Below are 15889 nucleotides of genomic sequence, written 5' to 3' on the forward strand. Positions count from 1 at the left end.
TGTTTGTGTAAAAATAATTGATACAAATGAAAATGGGTGATTGTATCCATGACTTTTAGTAATATAATTTTTTACAATAGTGATAAATATCTTCACGTTACATTGGATATCGACATTTCCATGATTGATAAAAAAGATCATACGTTTATTAATATTCTTAATTTTTAAACATATGAAAATTCAATTAGCTATTAGATATTGAATTGTGATTATTCAATGCTAAGTTGAATTGTTTTTAGATTTGTAAGTACATTAACTTGTGAGGTTTTATTGGAGAAATGTTTATATTATTTTTAAAATTAAAAATCTCCATGTGACTATTACAAAAAAATACAGTTTGACAATTTAATAAGATAAAGCACTCATCTACACGTTTCCATACAGTATTTCTATTATAAGATTAGCCAAATATATAAAGCGGTAGGTTAAACCAATACTTTAATATGATGAATGAAGTATCTATTACTTGTTTACAGTATTATCCCAGTCGCACGCGATTCTTATATAGTGCATCGTCTTTCGTCGTTTGCTCAACTAGAACTTGAAAAAAGAACCGAGTAATTATCTGATAATACTATATACAATTAAAGCGCGACATTGTTAAAATTCATTTGGCCACATAAAAAAAAATGCCGTGCTAGAACTATTACCATTAAACTTATTGTAATGTATGAGCGATCTGAAATTCAGCCACTGATAAAATAAACGAATTTTCCGGCACTAAACTCGGCACTCCTTTCTGATCAGCGTTTTCATATTTAAAAAGTATACACCATTAATGTCCATTGTGTTTGGGCACACAAATAAATAGGTTCAGTACAAAGATTCGGCATTTGAAGAACGGGGCTTCTTGATTTTCTCTATGTTTTTAATGACAAGATCGTGCAGGGAACAGTATCGGTTACGAATTTCACACATTACCAGCCACAAGCTTACATACTCCTTTTCATCGAGCTCTTGAACAGCTCGTCTATAATCATCAATGTGAGGATATTTGGCTACCTTACTGACCATCTTTGCTCTTGATATAAAGTACCTAAAATTTTATTCATTTTAGACCTTTGAAATTCTACAATTTAACATGGTATAAGTAAAAAATCTATCTCACCTCGAAATTTGATCGAAATATGCTGCAGCTTCACTTTCAACAGCTTGCACTTCAGCTAGAGTATCTTCTTGAATAGATACACCAAAATTGTTTCCATCTTCGATTTTAGGAATCATAAATGAAATCCACATTTTCAACTGCAATAAGAAGTTGATGAACAATACATACACGCATGAATAATGCAATTATTTATCTTAATAATGCATGAAATGTAATAACAATTACTCACAAGATTTGAATCTTCCAAAAGTTGTCTAATGTATGGCTTAACTATATGAAGCAAATCACAAAGATGCTTGTTGCATGGCACAGAGCCATTCGGTAGAACCATCACTTTGGTACCAGAGGGAAGTTGATCGACACTGTTCTCCAACTTTTGTCTTTTAGGATTGGGTCCATCTTCGGAATGATTGAGAACTATCGGATCTGGAATGGGCACATTTAAGTCTTGATGGACTTCTTTTAAATCTCGATTGCAGAAACCTGGCGTTTCAAGAATCTCATTGAGCTTGACTATTTTTTCTGGAAAACCCTTGATTATTAGCTGTTCCGCCTGCAAAATCGAATAGCGCATTAGTTCTTTGCTGTATGTTCATCAGAGATAATAGACTTTGCGCAAAGTTTTTATTTACCTTGGTCTTCAAGGAATCCTTGTATTCTTGAACCTGAAAAGCAAACTTTGATGGTATATCATTTAAAACAATGTGTAAAAAAAAAAATAATCCGTGTTAGTTTGGTGTATTAAAAAATTAAATTATAGATTAAACGTTAGCGACAAAACTATACGACTCGTTTTGTGAACAATCTTTACAAACTATATGATAATTAGTATCGATGAAACTAGTAGTTATATTCCATCAATGACAGTCAATCAACTCTGCTGTGCAACTATGCAGCATTTAGACGGGTTAAACTCATTGAATCTACATCTCGTCAAACTTTGACCTCGCGACACGCGCCCCTTCATTGTTGCGGTGTAACGTAAAATCTCGACTCCTTTCTTCGTGCTAACCAGCAGCTAACTTAGTTTTCGAGGAAGCTCGTGCACAGACCTGGTTCGACATCGCGTGTTAAGCAGTGCTCAAAGCCCAGATTACTGTAGAGGACAGGCGTCGGAAACCGATGACTGTCCGAAAAACAGCGAGAAAGACGACGAACTTCTGAAATTTGGTCAACCACGTTGACGCTAAGTTCGTATTAGTTGTATAGAAACACCAGAAACGCCGAACAGTTGAACATTCGCGAAGCAAACAAGCGATGGAAGAGCTAAGCCATTGACGGATAACCTCCAAATCGCAGTAGTTACAGCGGTGTAACGAAAGACGTTCGCAAGTGTATACAAGAGCCACGACTCGCGCTCGGCGCAATTCGCGCGGTCCATACTCGAGGCTGACAAGTCGGACAATAAAGGAGTAAAGTGCAAAATTTACCTTCTGTGCAGTGGCATTGTCCATTGTTACGAAGACGTGCGTGAGACACTGCAGAGCAGACCAGAGCTTCGACTTTCGAGTCGCGTGCTTAACGAAACGAGAAACGCGCAAGTAGTTTGCGGAAATAGCTACAGTTTATAACCTATAGCCGTACGGGAGTTTGCGTTAGAGTATACGACGAGGAGAGCGAAGAGCCTGTCCTTTTCCCTCTTTCTCCTTGTAAATTCACGATTCGCGAAGTCGGGACAAGGAAAGACTTGCTCGATTCGATCGGCGCAAGCGCGCGAGCTCGCGTTTTCGCGCCAGTCTCGAGCCGGCGAATCGTCGCGGCTGGCCTTTAAAAAACGGCGTGTGCGTGTCGATTCGTCGACGAACATAACCTCCAACTCACCGCATAAGACATTGCAGCTTTGGTGGAAATCCCGCTAAAAGGGCTCGTTGTTTATATATCTTCGTAGTCGGTGTAAATTCATATTCATCAGAGGAAAATCTCTTGCTCCACCTATCTTGAATGTTAATTTTTAAGACACAATTTGACTGAAATGTGATATAAATTTATTCGATCCTGGTGCTCTGTATAAAGAGCAATTCCACTCTTTACTCGCGTTTATAAATCCAAGCCCATAAAACCGTTAATTTTGTTTATCCCATGCCTCTATACTTAAAACGCATCAAGACGCGCTCAATCCATCAATTATATCGTGCACTACGCGCTGGCTTGATTCAATATCGCGTACAAGACATGAAATTGTAGCGTCGCACGATGATTGATGCGCTATTGAGGCTGCGAGCTGGCTGAGCAACGGAAATACTTATAAACGCTTTAAATGCGTACTGACTGACGCTTCCGTTATAACGGCGCAGCGCGCAAGATCTCGCTTATAGGTCAATTTATTAGTATTGCAGTGCATACGTGCAGTGCAACATTCGCGCACGAACACGAGATAGAGTAACGCCTATATATACGAATTGAAATTAATGGCAGACCAATTGTTCGTTTCATTGCGTTATCCGGCGGCATTGGAGTTGACCGCAATGTCGGCGCGAGAGTTTCCTTACTTTCTGCCGTCCGAAGTGGCCCTGCACAAGAGGCCTGAGAATTGCTGGCTCTCCTGCCTGGGCGACGTGTACGAGCTGAGCGAGTACGTAACGCGCAACTCCGAGAGCCCGATTAGCCAGTACTTGGTCGGGCACGCGGGCAAAGACGCGAGCCACTGGTTCGACGCTCGGGTAAGAGCCGCTCTTTCCTTTCCCACAGCCGCGAGAGCTCTGCATTGCAGACACTTTTCGAATTTGCGTAAAAGGGCAGATTGAGGCGTTACGTGGAGCCGAGGACCGGTCGACGCCAGATTCTCCTGCCATTTGCCAGCCCGAAACCCGAACTCGGCGATGGAATGTCGAAGCCCCTGCATCAGCCGGCCGCCTACGGCTGCTGCGCCCGATACCTCGAGCCCGGCCACGTGGACGATCATTCGCGGCTTGGTTCGTTGTACAAACGCGTCTGTGCCAACAATTAAACAACAAAGAATCGCGCCCCGACTGTACACAGAGGCGACTGAGCTGACGGGAAAGTGCTGGCTGGAGCTCGAGTGCCTTCTGAGCAGCCGGCGGTACCGGCGGGGCCGACTCACGAAAAAGCCGAGAACTTGCAGCATAACGAACGTGCTCACGTCGCAGCGGGCAGTTATAACGGTAGGACGGAAAAATGAGCAGTCGACAAGCTGCGTCCCCTGATAGCTTTCCCAAACGAACAGACACAGACGCGACACTCCTCCTCAGGTCTGCGAGGAAGATAGCATCGGTCGGATTCAGGAGCGCGCTTCGATTTTCAACCGGCACATCGGCTCCTACACGTGCAAGTTCGAGGGAAAGCTTCTGCAGCCGGCTTGGTCTCTGACGGAGAACGGCATCGCCGCGCTCGAGAGCGATTCTTATCTCGGCTCCGCCGGAATCACCTACGTTCCTAATCTCCTTTGTTACTTCAACGACGATTTGACGGAAATGTAGCGCTGCTGCTGGAAAATAGATTCGCGCTTTCTCTTTTCTCTCGTGCATTTTATGTACTTATTTATTTATTCACATAGGCATTTTTGCGTACTAAGTATTGGTCGATCTCGTCCTTTCGCTATTTTGGTCTGATGGAAATGCATTAATCGCAAGCGTTAAAGTCAAAAGCTTCGTGAGATTCTATAATTTCGGTGATCGTTCGTTATATTACCTCCGCGTGTATTTGATACTTTGACGGTCTTGCCGGTGCATTTTCCGTTCACCCTCCTGCCCAAGAGATGACGTCGCAGTATTTGCCGGCTGGCCTCCCGGTCTCTAGCTCCAGTTTAAGAGCTGTTTTCCACGCCGTACTGGCCGTTGAAGGCGATGAAACCCAGGTTGCCTCGGGAGAAGCCTGTTCAGAAGACAGTTAGACCACCAGTTGACGAGGGTTGCATTTTCGACGACGTTACGGAAGCCGACCATACCGTGGATCTGGGACCAACGATGGGGTCGGACGAGGTGATGTTGCACTTCCTGTCTGCTGGGGGTCCTTCATTTGGGTCGGTAAAGTCGTACGAGCTCGTGACCGTAGGGGTGGTTAGTTGCATAGAGTTCATGGTAAAGACCTTGTAGCAAAACAAGTACCTTGTAGAGTCGGGGGTTCTTGTAGGCGAGGATGGCATCGCTACCGAAGGAAAACTCAACGACTGCTCCAATAGGCTTGCACTCCCACTTGCTGACCACAGCGTTATTCCTACCTTTGTTGAAATCAATGATTTCTTGGCAGATGAAGGGTCGCTTGCCGGATCCGAAAATGTCCACCCTGAGGTTCCTCGTGTTTTCGTAAATGCATTTTAAATCTTCAGGCCACATCTGCTTCGCTGCGTCAATTCTGCGAACATTTGCCAAGATATCAGATCTGCCACGAGTTGGTCGTGCGATTGTGCGGAACCACGCGAAGAACTCGATAATTTTTCTTCTCTCGCGTGTTTCTTCGCTTGATTGAGATCGTGCAGGTTTTTTTTGTTGAAGTCATCGAGACCGTAGGGCACACCCGGGTAGATTCTCTTTTCCGGATCAGCCGTGGAGCCGGCGGTTCCAGCAGATGGTACGTCGTCACCGGCCATGTGGTTTAATACCGCGTCAACGTAGGCACGGACACCGGCTCTGTTACAGCGCTCGACCATGTCTGCGAATTCTCGCTCATTGCGGAACGGGTGACGATCTTGTAGGACATGGACTGGTAACGCTCGTACCAGGGAATTATAAATTATAGTTTCGAAGATTTTTTTACAGAAGTCATAGTATAGCTACCTGGATACCACCGAATCCCATTGGTCCCAAGAATTTCTCGCACTCCACGGCAATATCCTTGTATTTCCACTCGAACGGGTGGACCATGCTGGTTCGTACTTTCGCGTAGTGCGGATCCTTGTACGCGGCTGGGTCGTAAGCTAGCGCCCAGTGTACCTGCGGACAAGCATCGAGACAGCCAGAGCCAACTTGGTTAAGAGACTTATGCTGTACATGATGGTGAGGCTTTGTTGACTTCGGTCTTTCCTAATCCGCGACTGCACTTACATGTAAAAACCCGCATCCTCTCTTGCTCTTCTATGCGATAACTATTGCCGAGTCACAAACATTATTAATCTACGAACATTATATTTTTTAAATTTTTTAGTTATGTGGCTTATTTCTTTTTCTAATCCTACTAACTCGGAATTGCTATTCCTTCGATGTCGCCTTGGCCATTGCAGGCAATTCTTTGGATATACGTTTTTCCATTTTTTTATTTTTTCGATAATGCGCGTTAAATCGCATTTTCTGCCCCTGGATCGAAAAATAACGTTTGATGCACGCACTTGGGTATAGAATAAACTTTTGCGCACTCGTATTGAAATATACTACTTACTTCACTTCACTCTACTTCAAAATTCTTTATTTATTTTTGTACGTGCTAGGTATTCGGGTAAATAGACCGGAATATTCGAACACTTTTGAAATCAATAATTTACTTATGTTGTAATAGAATTAATACACCGGGCATAAAGTAATAGACCACAAATATACACTAGGTAGTGCTCTGAAGTGCCATCTGGTTCTGGAAGCTGGAATTGTCATAAATGCTGAGTATATCTCCCCAGTATACAGTGTACATCTATAGTCTAGATTTCTTTACACTCGTATGCACACTGGTTAATATATATATATATATATCTATACCGACAGTTGCTGATGCTGAAGTGCTTAATTTGTAAGCAAAGACTTTATTAATAAACCACTTGGATCCCCCAGTCTGCTTTAACTTTGTCTAAAATTTCATAGATTGTGGCAAGTGTTAGAATAGAGAGCGTGGTATAATTTTATAATGGGCAATTGTTCTTAATCACCTTCTCATGGATGGCGAGCACACCTTCTTTCTCATCCTTAAGGATTTTGATTTGAGCGAGGCCTTTACTGTCGACCTTGATGGTCTTGCCAGTACATTTTTCGTTGACTTTCCTGCCAGAGATAACGTCACAATACTCCCCGGCTGGTAGACCGGTCTGGAAAAGGCTGTTCGATAATTTGACTCGTCACGCAAAACTCGGCTCTAATTCAAATGATCCGTTGCTTATCTTGTACAAATTGTATGACAAATAGTTGTCCGTCCTTTCGCGTAGTGCGGATCCTTGTACGCGGCACCTTTGACGTCGTCAGCTAGTGTCCAGTGAACCTGTACCACAAGCAAGCCGAGCACTACCACCCTCGTTAAAAGTTTTCTGTTATACATCGTCATCGTGCGATCTAACTTATTCAATAGCTTATTCAATTCCTATTTTCTCTAATCGAAAGCAGTCTTTATACGCAAAAAATGTTTCCCTCTCTTTTTTGAAATAGCTATTTTTGAATCACAAGTATTCTCAAGTTATCTCATTTCGTGACACGAAAATTTGCTATTTTGTTCTCTGGATGCATCGAATACAATTTGTGGAACTTATTTTTCTCATTTTTTTCATTATGCTATTTGTGCTGTATTCAGTGTTGATCCCATAGGCCCTATTCATCGAAATACTTCAATAAGATCGAATTCAATTATGCGTACTAAGAAAATAAGGAATTTTTCAAAGATAGGTAAATATTCTTATGATGTACGGAATATTTTGAATATTTATAGGATGTAGTCCATTCACGCGTTTACGGATTACAATTGATGACAATCATACAATTTATACTAGATCAGTTTTATGAGAAGTGAAATAGATTTTTGCGTTTCAATCATTCAAATACTTTTGCAACAGTCGTATGAAAATCAAAGTTTTTTCTATAGTTTGTCTTTAATGCATTATTTTACTTGATAAACACGCGGACAATACATGTATGAATTCATGAAAAAGTAAATGGAATTTTTTGCTCTATTTTACTTCAAACAAACTTCAAATGTTTTAATTTTATCATACCTACGTGTTACCGTCTAATCCAGGTTTCTGTTTTACCGATGAGCTGTACATTTTCGAGCTCTTTATAATGTTTAAAATTACTGTTAAATGGACATGTATGGTTGGTAGTAAAATAAATTGGCAATTTGATTTTTCTTTTATATATTATATAAATTTATTATTAAAAATTTATTTATACATACGCATTAAATAAATATAAATATAAAATCCAAAATATAAAATCTAATAAAGCTTCTAATCGTGACGAAACTTTTTTTGTCGTTTAAGTATATAAAATCAGTATAAAAACCACCGCCGCGCTACCGGCTTATTCATTTTACTAATAACTTGCTCTCACTTTGGAAACCGGGACGTCGCACCGCTTTACAGCTTTGTCTGAAAATTCACATATCGCTCGCATTAGAATAGAGAGTCTTTATATAATTATCTCACTTTTACCGCACATCCTCAAGAGCCTAAGCTCAATTAAATTGATTGCAATAATGAACGTTCGTTCGTAATTACCTCTGCGTGTATGGCAAGCGCACCGTCTGCCTCGTCCTTAAGGATCTCGATGTAAGCGTTTCCGTCATTGTTGACCTTGACTGTCTTGCCGGTGCACTTTCCGTTAACTTTTCTACCGGAGATGACGTCGCAGTAGTCGCCGGCCGGGAGACCGGTCTGGAGCGTCTCCTTGAGATCGGTGCCGAACTGGCCGTTGAAAGCCGCGAATCCACGATTGCCTCGGGAGAAGGCTATTAATGGGAATAAAATACGTTACGCAAAAATGTCCTCCCATTAAAGTGATTAGAATGCGCCGAGAGGGCATGACAACCAACTTACCGATCTGGTTCTGGCCGTTGGACCACCAGTTGGTGAGCGCCTCGTCCTGGACGACGTTGCGGAAGCCGACCATACCGTAGATCGGGGACCAACGGTGTTCGCAGACCCAACCGTGACCGCAGGGGTTAGCCTCAGCACCGGATGCTACGTCGCCGTTGATGGGATCGGGAGAGATGAGGTTACCTTGGGAATCAGCTGGAGGTCCCTGGCTCGGGTCGGAAAAGTCGAACGAGCTCATGACGCGTGTATGACCGTAGGGGTGGGCCAACATGAAAGCTACTGCCATCTGGAATTATGACGAGATAGAACGAATTGAATATTGCGTTCTATTCACGACCACAGTCGTTAGTTTTTTTTTAAATGTAGCTATCGTGTACCTTGTAAAGACGGGGGTTCTTGAAAGTGAGGATCGCATCGCCACCAGCGCCGTGTCCCCTCTGATTGTCGTGATTGTCAACCATGACGACGACGTCGTTGGAGGGCAGAAGACCACGATCAGAGAAGCCCCAGTGCTGAAGGTGGCTCAGATCTTCCCAACCACGGAAGAAGCGTCCTATTTGGATACCAAAAACGAATTCGATGACCGAGCCGAAGTAGTTGTACTGCCACTTGCTGACACCTTCACCGCCGCCCAAGTCGATTACCTCTTGGAAGATGAAGGGTCGCTTGTTCTCGCCGAAGACGTCAGACCTGAGGTTCTTCGTGCGACCGTAGATGATCTCCAAATCTCCGGGCCACATGTGCTTCGCAGCGTCGACTCTGTGAACATTTTCAAAAATGATGTTTGTCAAGCGCTGTCACGACTCAGACGTAGCTATTTTAATTCAAGATGAATTGTGTAACTACCTGAAGCCAGCAACGCCATGATCGATCACCCGATTGAGGAATTCGAGGATCTTTTCTCGGACGTATTCACTGCCTTGGTTTAGATCGTGCAGACCGCTGAGGTCGCAGTTGCGCACTTCGATACCGTTTCCGTAGTTGAAGATACCACATGGTGTGTTGAAGTCTTTGGGTCCGTAGGGTACTCCTGGGTAGAGCCTCTTGCCGGGCTCAGCGGTGGAGCCACCGGTTCCTACAGCTGGTACCTGGTTGCCGGTCATGTGGTTTATCACGGCGTCGACGTAGATGCGGACACCGACCTTGTTGCAGCGCTTAACCATATCCGCGAATTCATCTTCGTTACCGGAACGAGTGATGATCTTGTAGGACATGGGCTGGTAACGCTCGTACCAGGGACGTCCGGGGATCACCAGATTTTCGTTGATGGGTGATACCTGCATCGATTGAATATATTTTCCTTTAGTTTTCATACTGCAGGTTCAACATATATTTTTTAACGCTAAATTCGCATTTCGAATCACTTACCTGAACACCAGCGTACCCCATGGGTCCCAAGAATCTCTCGCACTCCTCTGCAATATCCTTGAACTTCCACTCGAACAGGTGGACCATGCTGGTCCTTCCGTCCACGTAGTGGGGATATCTGTAGGCAGCCGAATCGTAACTCAGAGCCCAGTGTACCTGCAGCAGGAGCAAGCTGGCCACCGCCAACCTCGACAAGAGATTTCTATTATTCATGCTGATGTGCAGCTAATTCGATCTGACTCTGATTCCCCTAGCTCGACGACGAGTATATATACAGCATTTTCTTTCCCTCTCCTTGAGACACTGGCTAGTGCAAACATTGATAATAATTTTATTGTCTGCTTGACTAGAAAATTCGTGTATTTCCACTACTTTCGATAAACCACGCATTGATCTTGACAGCTACTCTGTCTACATCTCGGATACATTATACTTTCGGTGTATGCATAACGTCTAGCTCAAATAATTTCCAGCAGCTGCGCCTATTTGAACACGTGTTCCGCCGGGCTCGTCTTCCTCCATGTATCGTACTCATGTCCGGGCGCAGGCAAGCTTCCTCCGTTTGTTTGATTCTTTAACCATTCAAGCTGGTAGGAAAGTTTCCGAAAATTTAGATCTTCATTTTTGTACTGCGGCTAGATTAACGTGATACTTTATCTCTTGGACCATTTTCTGAATTACATTTACATCTGCATCCACTGTTTTGTAACGAATACGAAAATTTGGTAAAATCTGATATGATCACGATACAAATACTGACTGATACAATGTGCGGAATATTTCTAATATTTATACAGCTTGCATTATCACGCGTACGCCAAAGTTAGATCACTCGTTGATCATGCAGTTTGTACATTTTTCAACTCTAAGAAAATTGAGATTGATTATCATTTCTGTGAAAATACAGATTGACTCGTTCAAACTTTTTCACAGAAGCCATTGAGTCTGAGAATGACTTTTATCTACCAATATTTTTTATTATGTACAAACTTTTTCATGCATAGAAAACCGAGTCGTTTTTACGATTTGCCATTAATTTTTATTTCTGATAAAAAAAATTTACTTATATCCGCAAAAACAAAAAATAACAGCAATAATGAATCCAGTAAACAGAAAGATTTATAACGAATATTCAATGTCATCTTCTTTCTGTCGTCTACGTCAATCGAGCAAACTTTAAATGGTCAAAAAAGGATCGTCAAATATAAAATTTCAAGTCTCCTTTTTTAATTTTACAGACAAGGCCATTCAGCTTATACGACGTGCATTAGTCACGGTCGCTTTTGTCGTGTTCGATTTGTCTAAATAATTATTATAGTATTATTTGTAAAATGAAAAATTACGAATTTTCAATTATATAATGTCTGGATGCAATCATGTATTAAGTTGATCTTTTTTTTAAATATTGGTTTATTCGTTTAATCGTGGTGAACAAACTCGTTTTATGCACTTAATTATCTGAATTTATTTTGTCAGTTCTCTAGTATTAAGAATCTGAATATGATCTCAAGTACAGCAACTTTACGTAAATTTTTTATCACGTTGAATTCTCATATAAACTAATCATCGAGTCTGATTTTATGCGTTCACGACTTTTTGATTTTCTACTTGTGTCCACCACCTCCTGTTCAATTGTTGCTGTTTGTGTGCAGGTGCTGCTATCTTTGATTTCTATTTTACCGGCGAGCGGTACGATTTAGACTCGATCGTTTAAATCTTTAATCGATTAGAATTAAAATTATTTAAAATTTTCATGATGTCAATAGAAATTTTCGCCAAAAATAGACATGGGTATAACCATATTGTGGAATTCGAGATGGGACTCCCCTCGTATTTATTCTCAATTTATTTATGCACACATATTGAAGAGCTAAATTTACAGAATCTAATAAAGCTGCAGTTCATGACAAATTTTTACCTACTACTCATTAGAATTGTTTTTGTCATTTGAGTATGCGAAATGAAAATAAAAGCGCCACTGCTGTTGGCTTGTGCATTTTTCAATAGCTTGCTCTCACTTTGGAAACGGGGACGTCGCACCGCTCTACAGCTTTGTCTGAAAATTCACATATGGCTCGCATTAGAATAGAGAGTTTTTTATAATTATCTCACTTTTACCGCACATTCTCAAGAGCTATAAGCTTAATTAAATTGATCACAATGAACAGTTGTTCGTTATTACCTCGGCGTGTATGACGAGCGCACCGTCTGCCTCGTCCTTAAGGATCTCGATATAAGCCTTGCCGTCGTTGTTGACCTTGACTGTCTTGCCGGTGCATTTTCCGTTGACTTTTCTGCCGGAGATGACGTCGCAGTAGTCGCCGGCCGGGAGACCGGTCTGCAGCTCCTGCTCGAGATCGACGCCGTACTGGCCGTTGAAAGCCGCGAAGCCTCGGTTGCCTCGGGAGAAGGCTGTTAATGGGAACAAAATCCGTTACGCAAAACTCGCCTTTTATTCAAATGAAATGATGCCTGCGAGACATGACTTACCGATCTGGTTCTGGCCGTTGGACCACCAGTTGACGAGAGTCTCGTTCTGGACGACGTTGCGGAAGCCTACCATTCCGTAGATCTGGGACCAACGGTGTTCGCAGACCCAACCGTGACCGCAGGCGTTGGCGTCGGCTCCGGATGCTACGTTGCCGGTGATGGGATCGGGAGAGATGATGTCGCCGTTGGAATCGGCTGGGGGACCCTGACTCGGGTCGGAAAAGTCGAACGAGCTCATGACGCGTGTATGACCGTAGGGGTGGGCCAACATGAAAGCTACTGCCATCTGGAATAATGGCGATATTTTGCATTTCAATATTTTATACGGGATGAATTTAAGGCTATGTGCCAAAATAGCAGCAATCGCATGATTTACCTTGTAAAGACGGGGGTTCTTGTAGTTGAGAATAGCATCGCCACCGGCACCGTGTCCTCTCTGATTGTCGTGATTGTCAACCATGACGACGACGTCGTTGGAGGGCAGAAGACCACGATCAGAGAAGCCCCAGTGCTGAAGGTGGCTCAGATCTTCCCAACCACGGAAGAAGCTTCCTATTTGAATGCCGAAGGAAAATTCGATAACATCGCCGAGGTCGTTGTACTGGCATTTCTTGACTCCTTCATTACCGCTCACGTCTATCACCTCTTGGAAGATAAAAGGTCGTTTGTTCTCACCGAAAACATCGGACCTGAGGTTCTTCGTGCGACCGTAGATGATCTCCAAATCTCCGGGCCACATGTGCTTTGCCGCGTCGATCCTGCGGACATTCGGCACAATTGGTACTCTATTGGTATCGTTTAAAATTGCAAAATGGGACTCGTGCATAGATACCTGAATCCAGCAATGCCATGGTCGATAGCTCGGTTGAAGAACTCGACGATCTTTTCCCTGACGTATTCCTTGCCTTGGTTCAGATCTTGCAGACCAGCAAGATCACAGTCGCGTACCTCGGTGCCGTTTTGATAGTTCGCGATAGTGCATGGTGCGTTGAAGTCGCTGGGCCCGTAAGGCACTCCTGGGAAAAGCCTCTTGGCGGGCTCGGCTGTGGAGCCACCGGTTCCAACAGCTGTCGCCTGGGCGCCCATGGTCATGTGGTTTATCACGGCGTCGACGTAGATGCGAACGCCGACCTTGTTGCAGCGCTTAACCATATCCGCGAATTCATCTTCGTTGCCGGAACGAGTGATGATCTCGTAGGACATGGGCTGGTAACGCTCGTACCAGGGACGTCCGGGGATCAGCAGATTTTCGTTGATGGGTGATACCTGCCTCGGTTAAGTTTCTTCACGCTCTGTTTTTTAATTCTACATATATTTTCCACTCACCTGGACGCCAGCGAATCCCATGGGTCCCAAGAATCGTTCGCACTCCTCGGCAATGTCCTTGAACTTCCACTCGAACAGGTGGACCATGCTGGTCCGTCCGTCCACGTAGTGGGGATCCTTGTAGGCAGCCGGGTCGTAACTCAGCGCCCAGTGTACCTGCAGCAGGAGGAAGCTGCCCACCGCCAGCCTCGACAAGAGATTCTTGTTGTTCATGATATCATTGAGCTGCACATTCGGCGCTCTGGCTTCTCCAGCTTGAAGACGTGTATTTATACAGCATTTTATTTCCCTCCCACCCTACGGCAGTGGCTAACGCACACATTAATAATTCATCGTCTGCATCCTTATAAAAGATGTGCGTATTTCAATTACTGTTGTCAGCACGCGACACAATGCTCTTCATATGCCACTCTGTCCACATCTCGGACATATCATTGTTTCAAAGTTTGCAAAAGACTAGCTCAGGTGGATTCCCGCAGCTGTGTTTATTGGAACACTTGCTTCGCTAGACTCTTCTTCCTCGATCTACACAACAGACGGACAAAACAGCTTAGAAGAACGATTTGAAAATTTGCAGTTGTAATTGTTAATTTGGAATTCGGAAAATTGATTGAAAAAATTCGATATTCTCACGAAGCCAACAATGCCAGCCAATGGCATTCAATGAATGTTGGCAAGTTATCTTTGTCTTTTGAAAATAGTTTTCAAGGCGAATCGAGATCGAAGCTACGGTGAAGCGAAATCGGTAAAAACGACATGAATAGATGTTGATAAGATTCTAGAATGACCCCTCGCGCGCGATGCAAATAGTTAGTCATCGGCTATAATGAAAAGTTATCCAAGAGAAGGACTCATTAGTATGAAACGTAGAAATAATTGACGGTTTTTCGATAAACGTTTGAAATTCTGTTCACACATCATAAAGTTTCTAAAATTATACACTCCATCTCTTCATCGCAACCGGCTGCACACGATCAATCTCTCATCCTTTTCCCGCATCGCCTCGATCGAGCAAACCGCAGTTAGCCTCACGGACAGTCCGAGTCCTTTTCAGCGTGTGAGACAGCAGTAAAGACGCACCGAACGGTCGATTCTAAAAAATGAGTACCCGTATAACTGTAATGCCTCGAACGAAGCTGCATAGCGCACATACACGCGTACGCGTATGAGTAATCGATGACAGTCGCGAGTCGTTCCCTTTATCGGCTCGCTTCATTGAATTCAATTGAGAAGAGAGAGAGAGAGAGAGAGAGAGAGAGAGTCGCAGGCGGTTCTCGCACGCAGCGCACACACGCGCGCGCACGAGTGTATTGTGGCGGAGAGCCGCAGGTGTCGGGCACAAGGCGTATAGACGCGCGTGCGTAGCATGCGTCGCTTTTCACCTGCAGCAGCGCCGGCGGACGATTATTCCCGAAGGGAGCCTAACCGTTAATGCGTCTCGTCTTTGGTGTGAATGCATAACGGAGAGAGAGAGAGAGAGACGCAGAGAATGCGGCTAAGAAAACATTTCGGTTCTTTTTCACCCATTTCGACTCGCGCACAAAGGAGTCGTCGCTTCTATGCAACCCTTTGTACGTCACCACGCGCACACGCACGCACACATCCGTAACGAGTGAAATCCGTGATCTCGTTGTGCAAACACTGCACGCGCCGAGGATGAATGAGCGAGTGATGAATTGTCGCTGATGCTCGCGATGCGATGCACAAAGCTTTATTGTATCGATTCTCTTGGTCGGCTTTTACCGCTTTTACCCTACTTTCCCGGTGGGCGTGAAATCAAAACAGAGGATAATATAAGACAGTATACTGATGCGGGTACACGACCGTCCTTAAACTCATCATCTCGCGGGAAGACAATGGCTTCCTGAAAAACAAAATTCAAATTCACGTCGTTCGATTAGCATACTTCAGCTATT

The 15889-nt window shown here is 43.6% G+C and overlaps 4 protein-coding genes and 1 pseudogene across 7 annotated transcripts; 1 reads left to right on the forward strand and 4 right to left on the reverse strand.

Annotated features, from left to right (window-relative positions):
- Positions 1 to 33: 33 nt before the first annotated feature.
- On the reverse strand, positions 34 to 2850 carry LOC100118024 (proteasome activator complex subunit 3). 4 transcript variants are annotated; one of them, XM_008206966.4, is made up of 5 exons: positions 2539 to 2850; positions 1741 to 1785; positions 1338 to 1661; positions 1109 to 1245; positions 34 to 1036 (listed from the first exon to the last, which is right to left on the reverse strand). In XM_008206966.4, the coding sequence occupies exons 1-5, from the start codon at positions 2560 to 2562 to the stop codon at positions 814 to 816; spliced, it is 753 nt and encodes a 250-aa protein (XP_008205188.1). In that variant the 5' UTR covers positions 2563 to 2850; the 3' UTR covers positions 34 to 813. The 4 variants fall into 4 exon arrangements, with proteins under 4 accessions (XP_008205188.1, XP_001604188.1, XP_008205190.1 ...); XM_001604138.6 differs by having other exon boundaries at positions 1741 to 1773; positions 2539 to 2847; XM_008206968.2 differs by lacking the exon at positions 2539 to 2850 and adding an exon at positions 2161 to 2532 and having other exon boundaries at positions 1741 to 1773.
- LOC103315921 (cytochrome b5 domain-containing protein 1) lies at positions 2382 to 4583 on the forward strand. Its single transcript, XM_031927891.2, has 5 exons — positions 2382 to 2649; positions 3565 to 3768; positions 3843 to 4020; positions 4088 to 4230; positions 4318 to 4583. The coding sequence occupies exons 2-5, from the start codon at positions 3574 to 3576 to the stop codon at positions 4543 to 4545; spliced, it is 744 nt and encodes a 247-aa protein (XP_031783751.2). The 5' UTR covers positions 2382 to 2649; positions 3565 to 3573; the 3' UTR covers positions 4546 to 4583.
- Positions 4584 to 4663: 80 nt separating this feature from the next.
- LOC116416949 lies at positions 4664 to 7401 on the reverse strand (annotated as a pseudogene).
- Positions 7402 to 8096: 695 nt separating this feature from the next.
- On the reverse strand, positions 8097 to 10909 carry LOC100118139 (alpha-amylase). Its single transcript, XM_031927406.2, has 6 exons — positions 10158 to 10909; positions 9636 to 10066; positions 9167 to 9548; positions 8790 to 9075; positions 8472 to 8701; positions 8097 to 8342 (listed from the first exon to the last, which is right to left on the reverse strand). The coding sequence occupies exons 1-6, from the start codon at positions 10368 to 10370 to the stop codon at positions 8331 to 8333; spliced, it is 1554 nt and encodes a 517-aa protein (XP_031783266.1). The 5' UTR covers positions 10371 to 10909; the 3' UTR covers positions 8097 to 8330.
- Positions 10910 to 11959: 1050 nt separating this feature from the next.
- On the reverse strand, positions 11960 to 14480 carry LOC100118178 (alpha-amylase). Its single transcript, XM_031927405.1, has 6 exons — positions 13974 to 14480; positions 13480 to 13913; positions 13024 to 13405; positions 12648 to 12933; positions 12340 to 12569; positions 11960 to 12213 (listed from the first exon to the last, which is right to left on the reverse strand). Exons 1-6 carry the CDS (start codon positions 14184 to 14186, stop codon positions 12202 to 12204), a joined length of 1557 nt encoding a protein of 518 aa, XP_031783265.1. The 5' UTR covers positions 14187 to 14480; the 3' UTR covers positions 11960 to 12201.
- Positions 14481 to 15889: the final 1409 nt, after the last annotated feature.

The sequence above is a fragment of the Nasonia vitripennis genome, chromosome 3 (assembly GCF_009193385.2).
Source record: "Nasonia vitripennis strain AsymCx chromosome 3, Nvit_psr_1.1, whole genome shotgun sequence".
Lineage (NCBI taxonomy): Eukaryota > Metazoa > Arthropoda > Insecta > Hymenoptera > Pteromalidae > Nasonia > Nasonia vitripennis.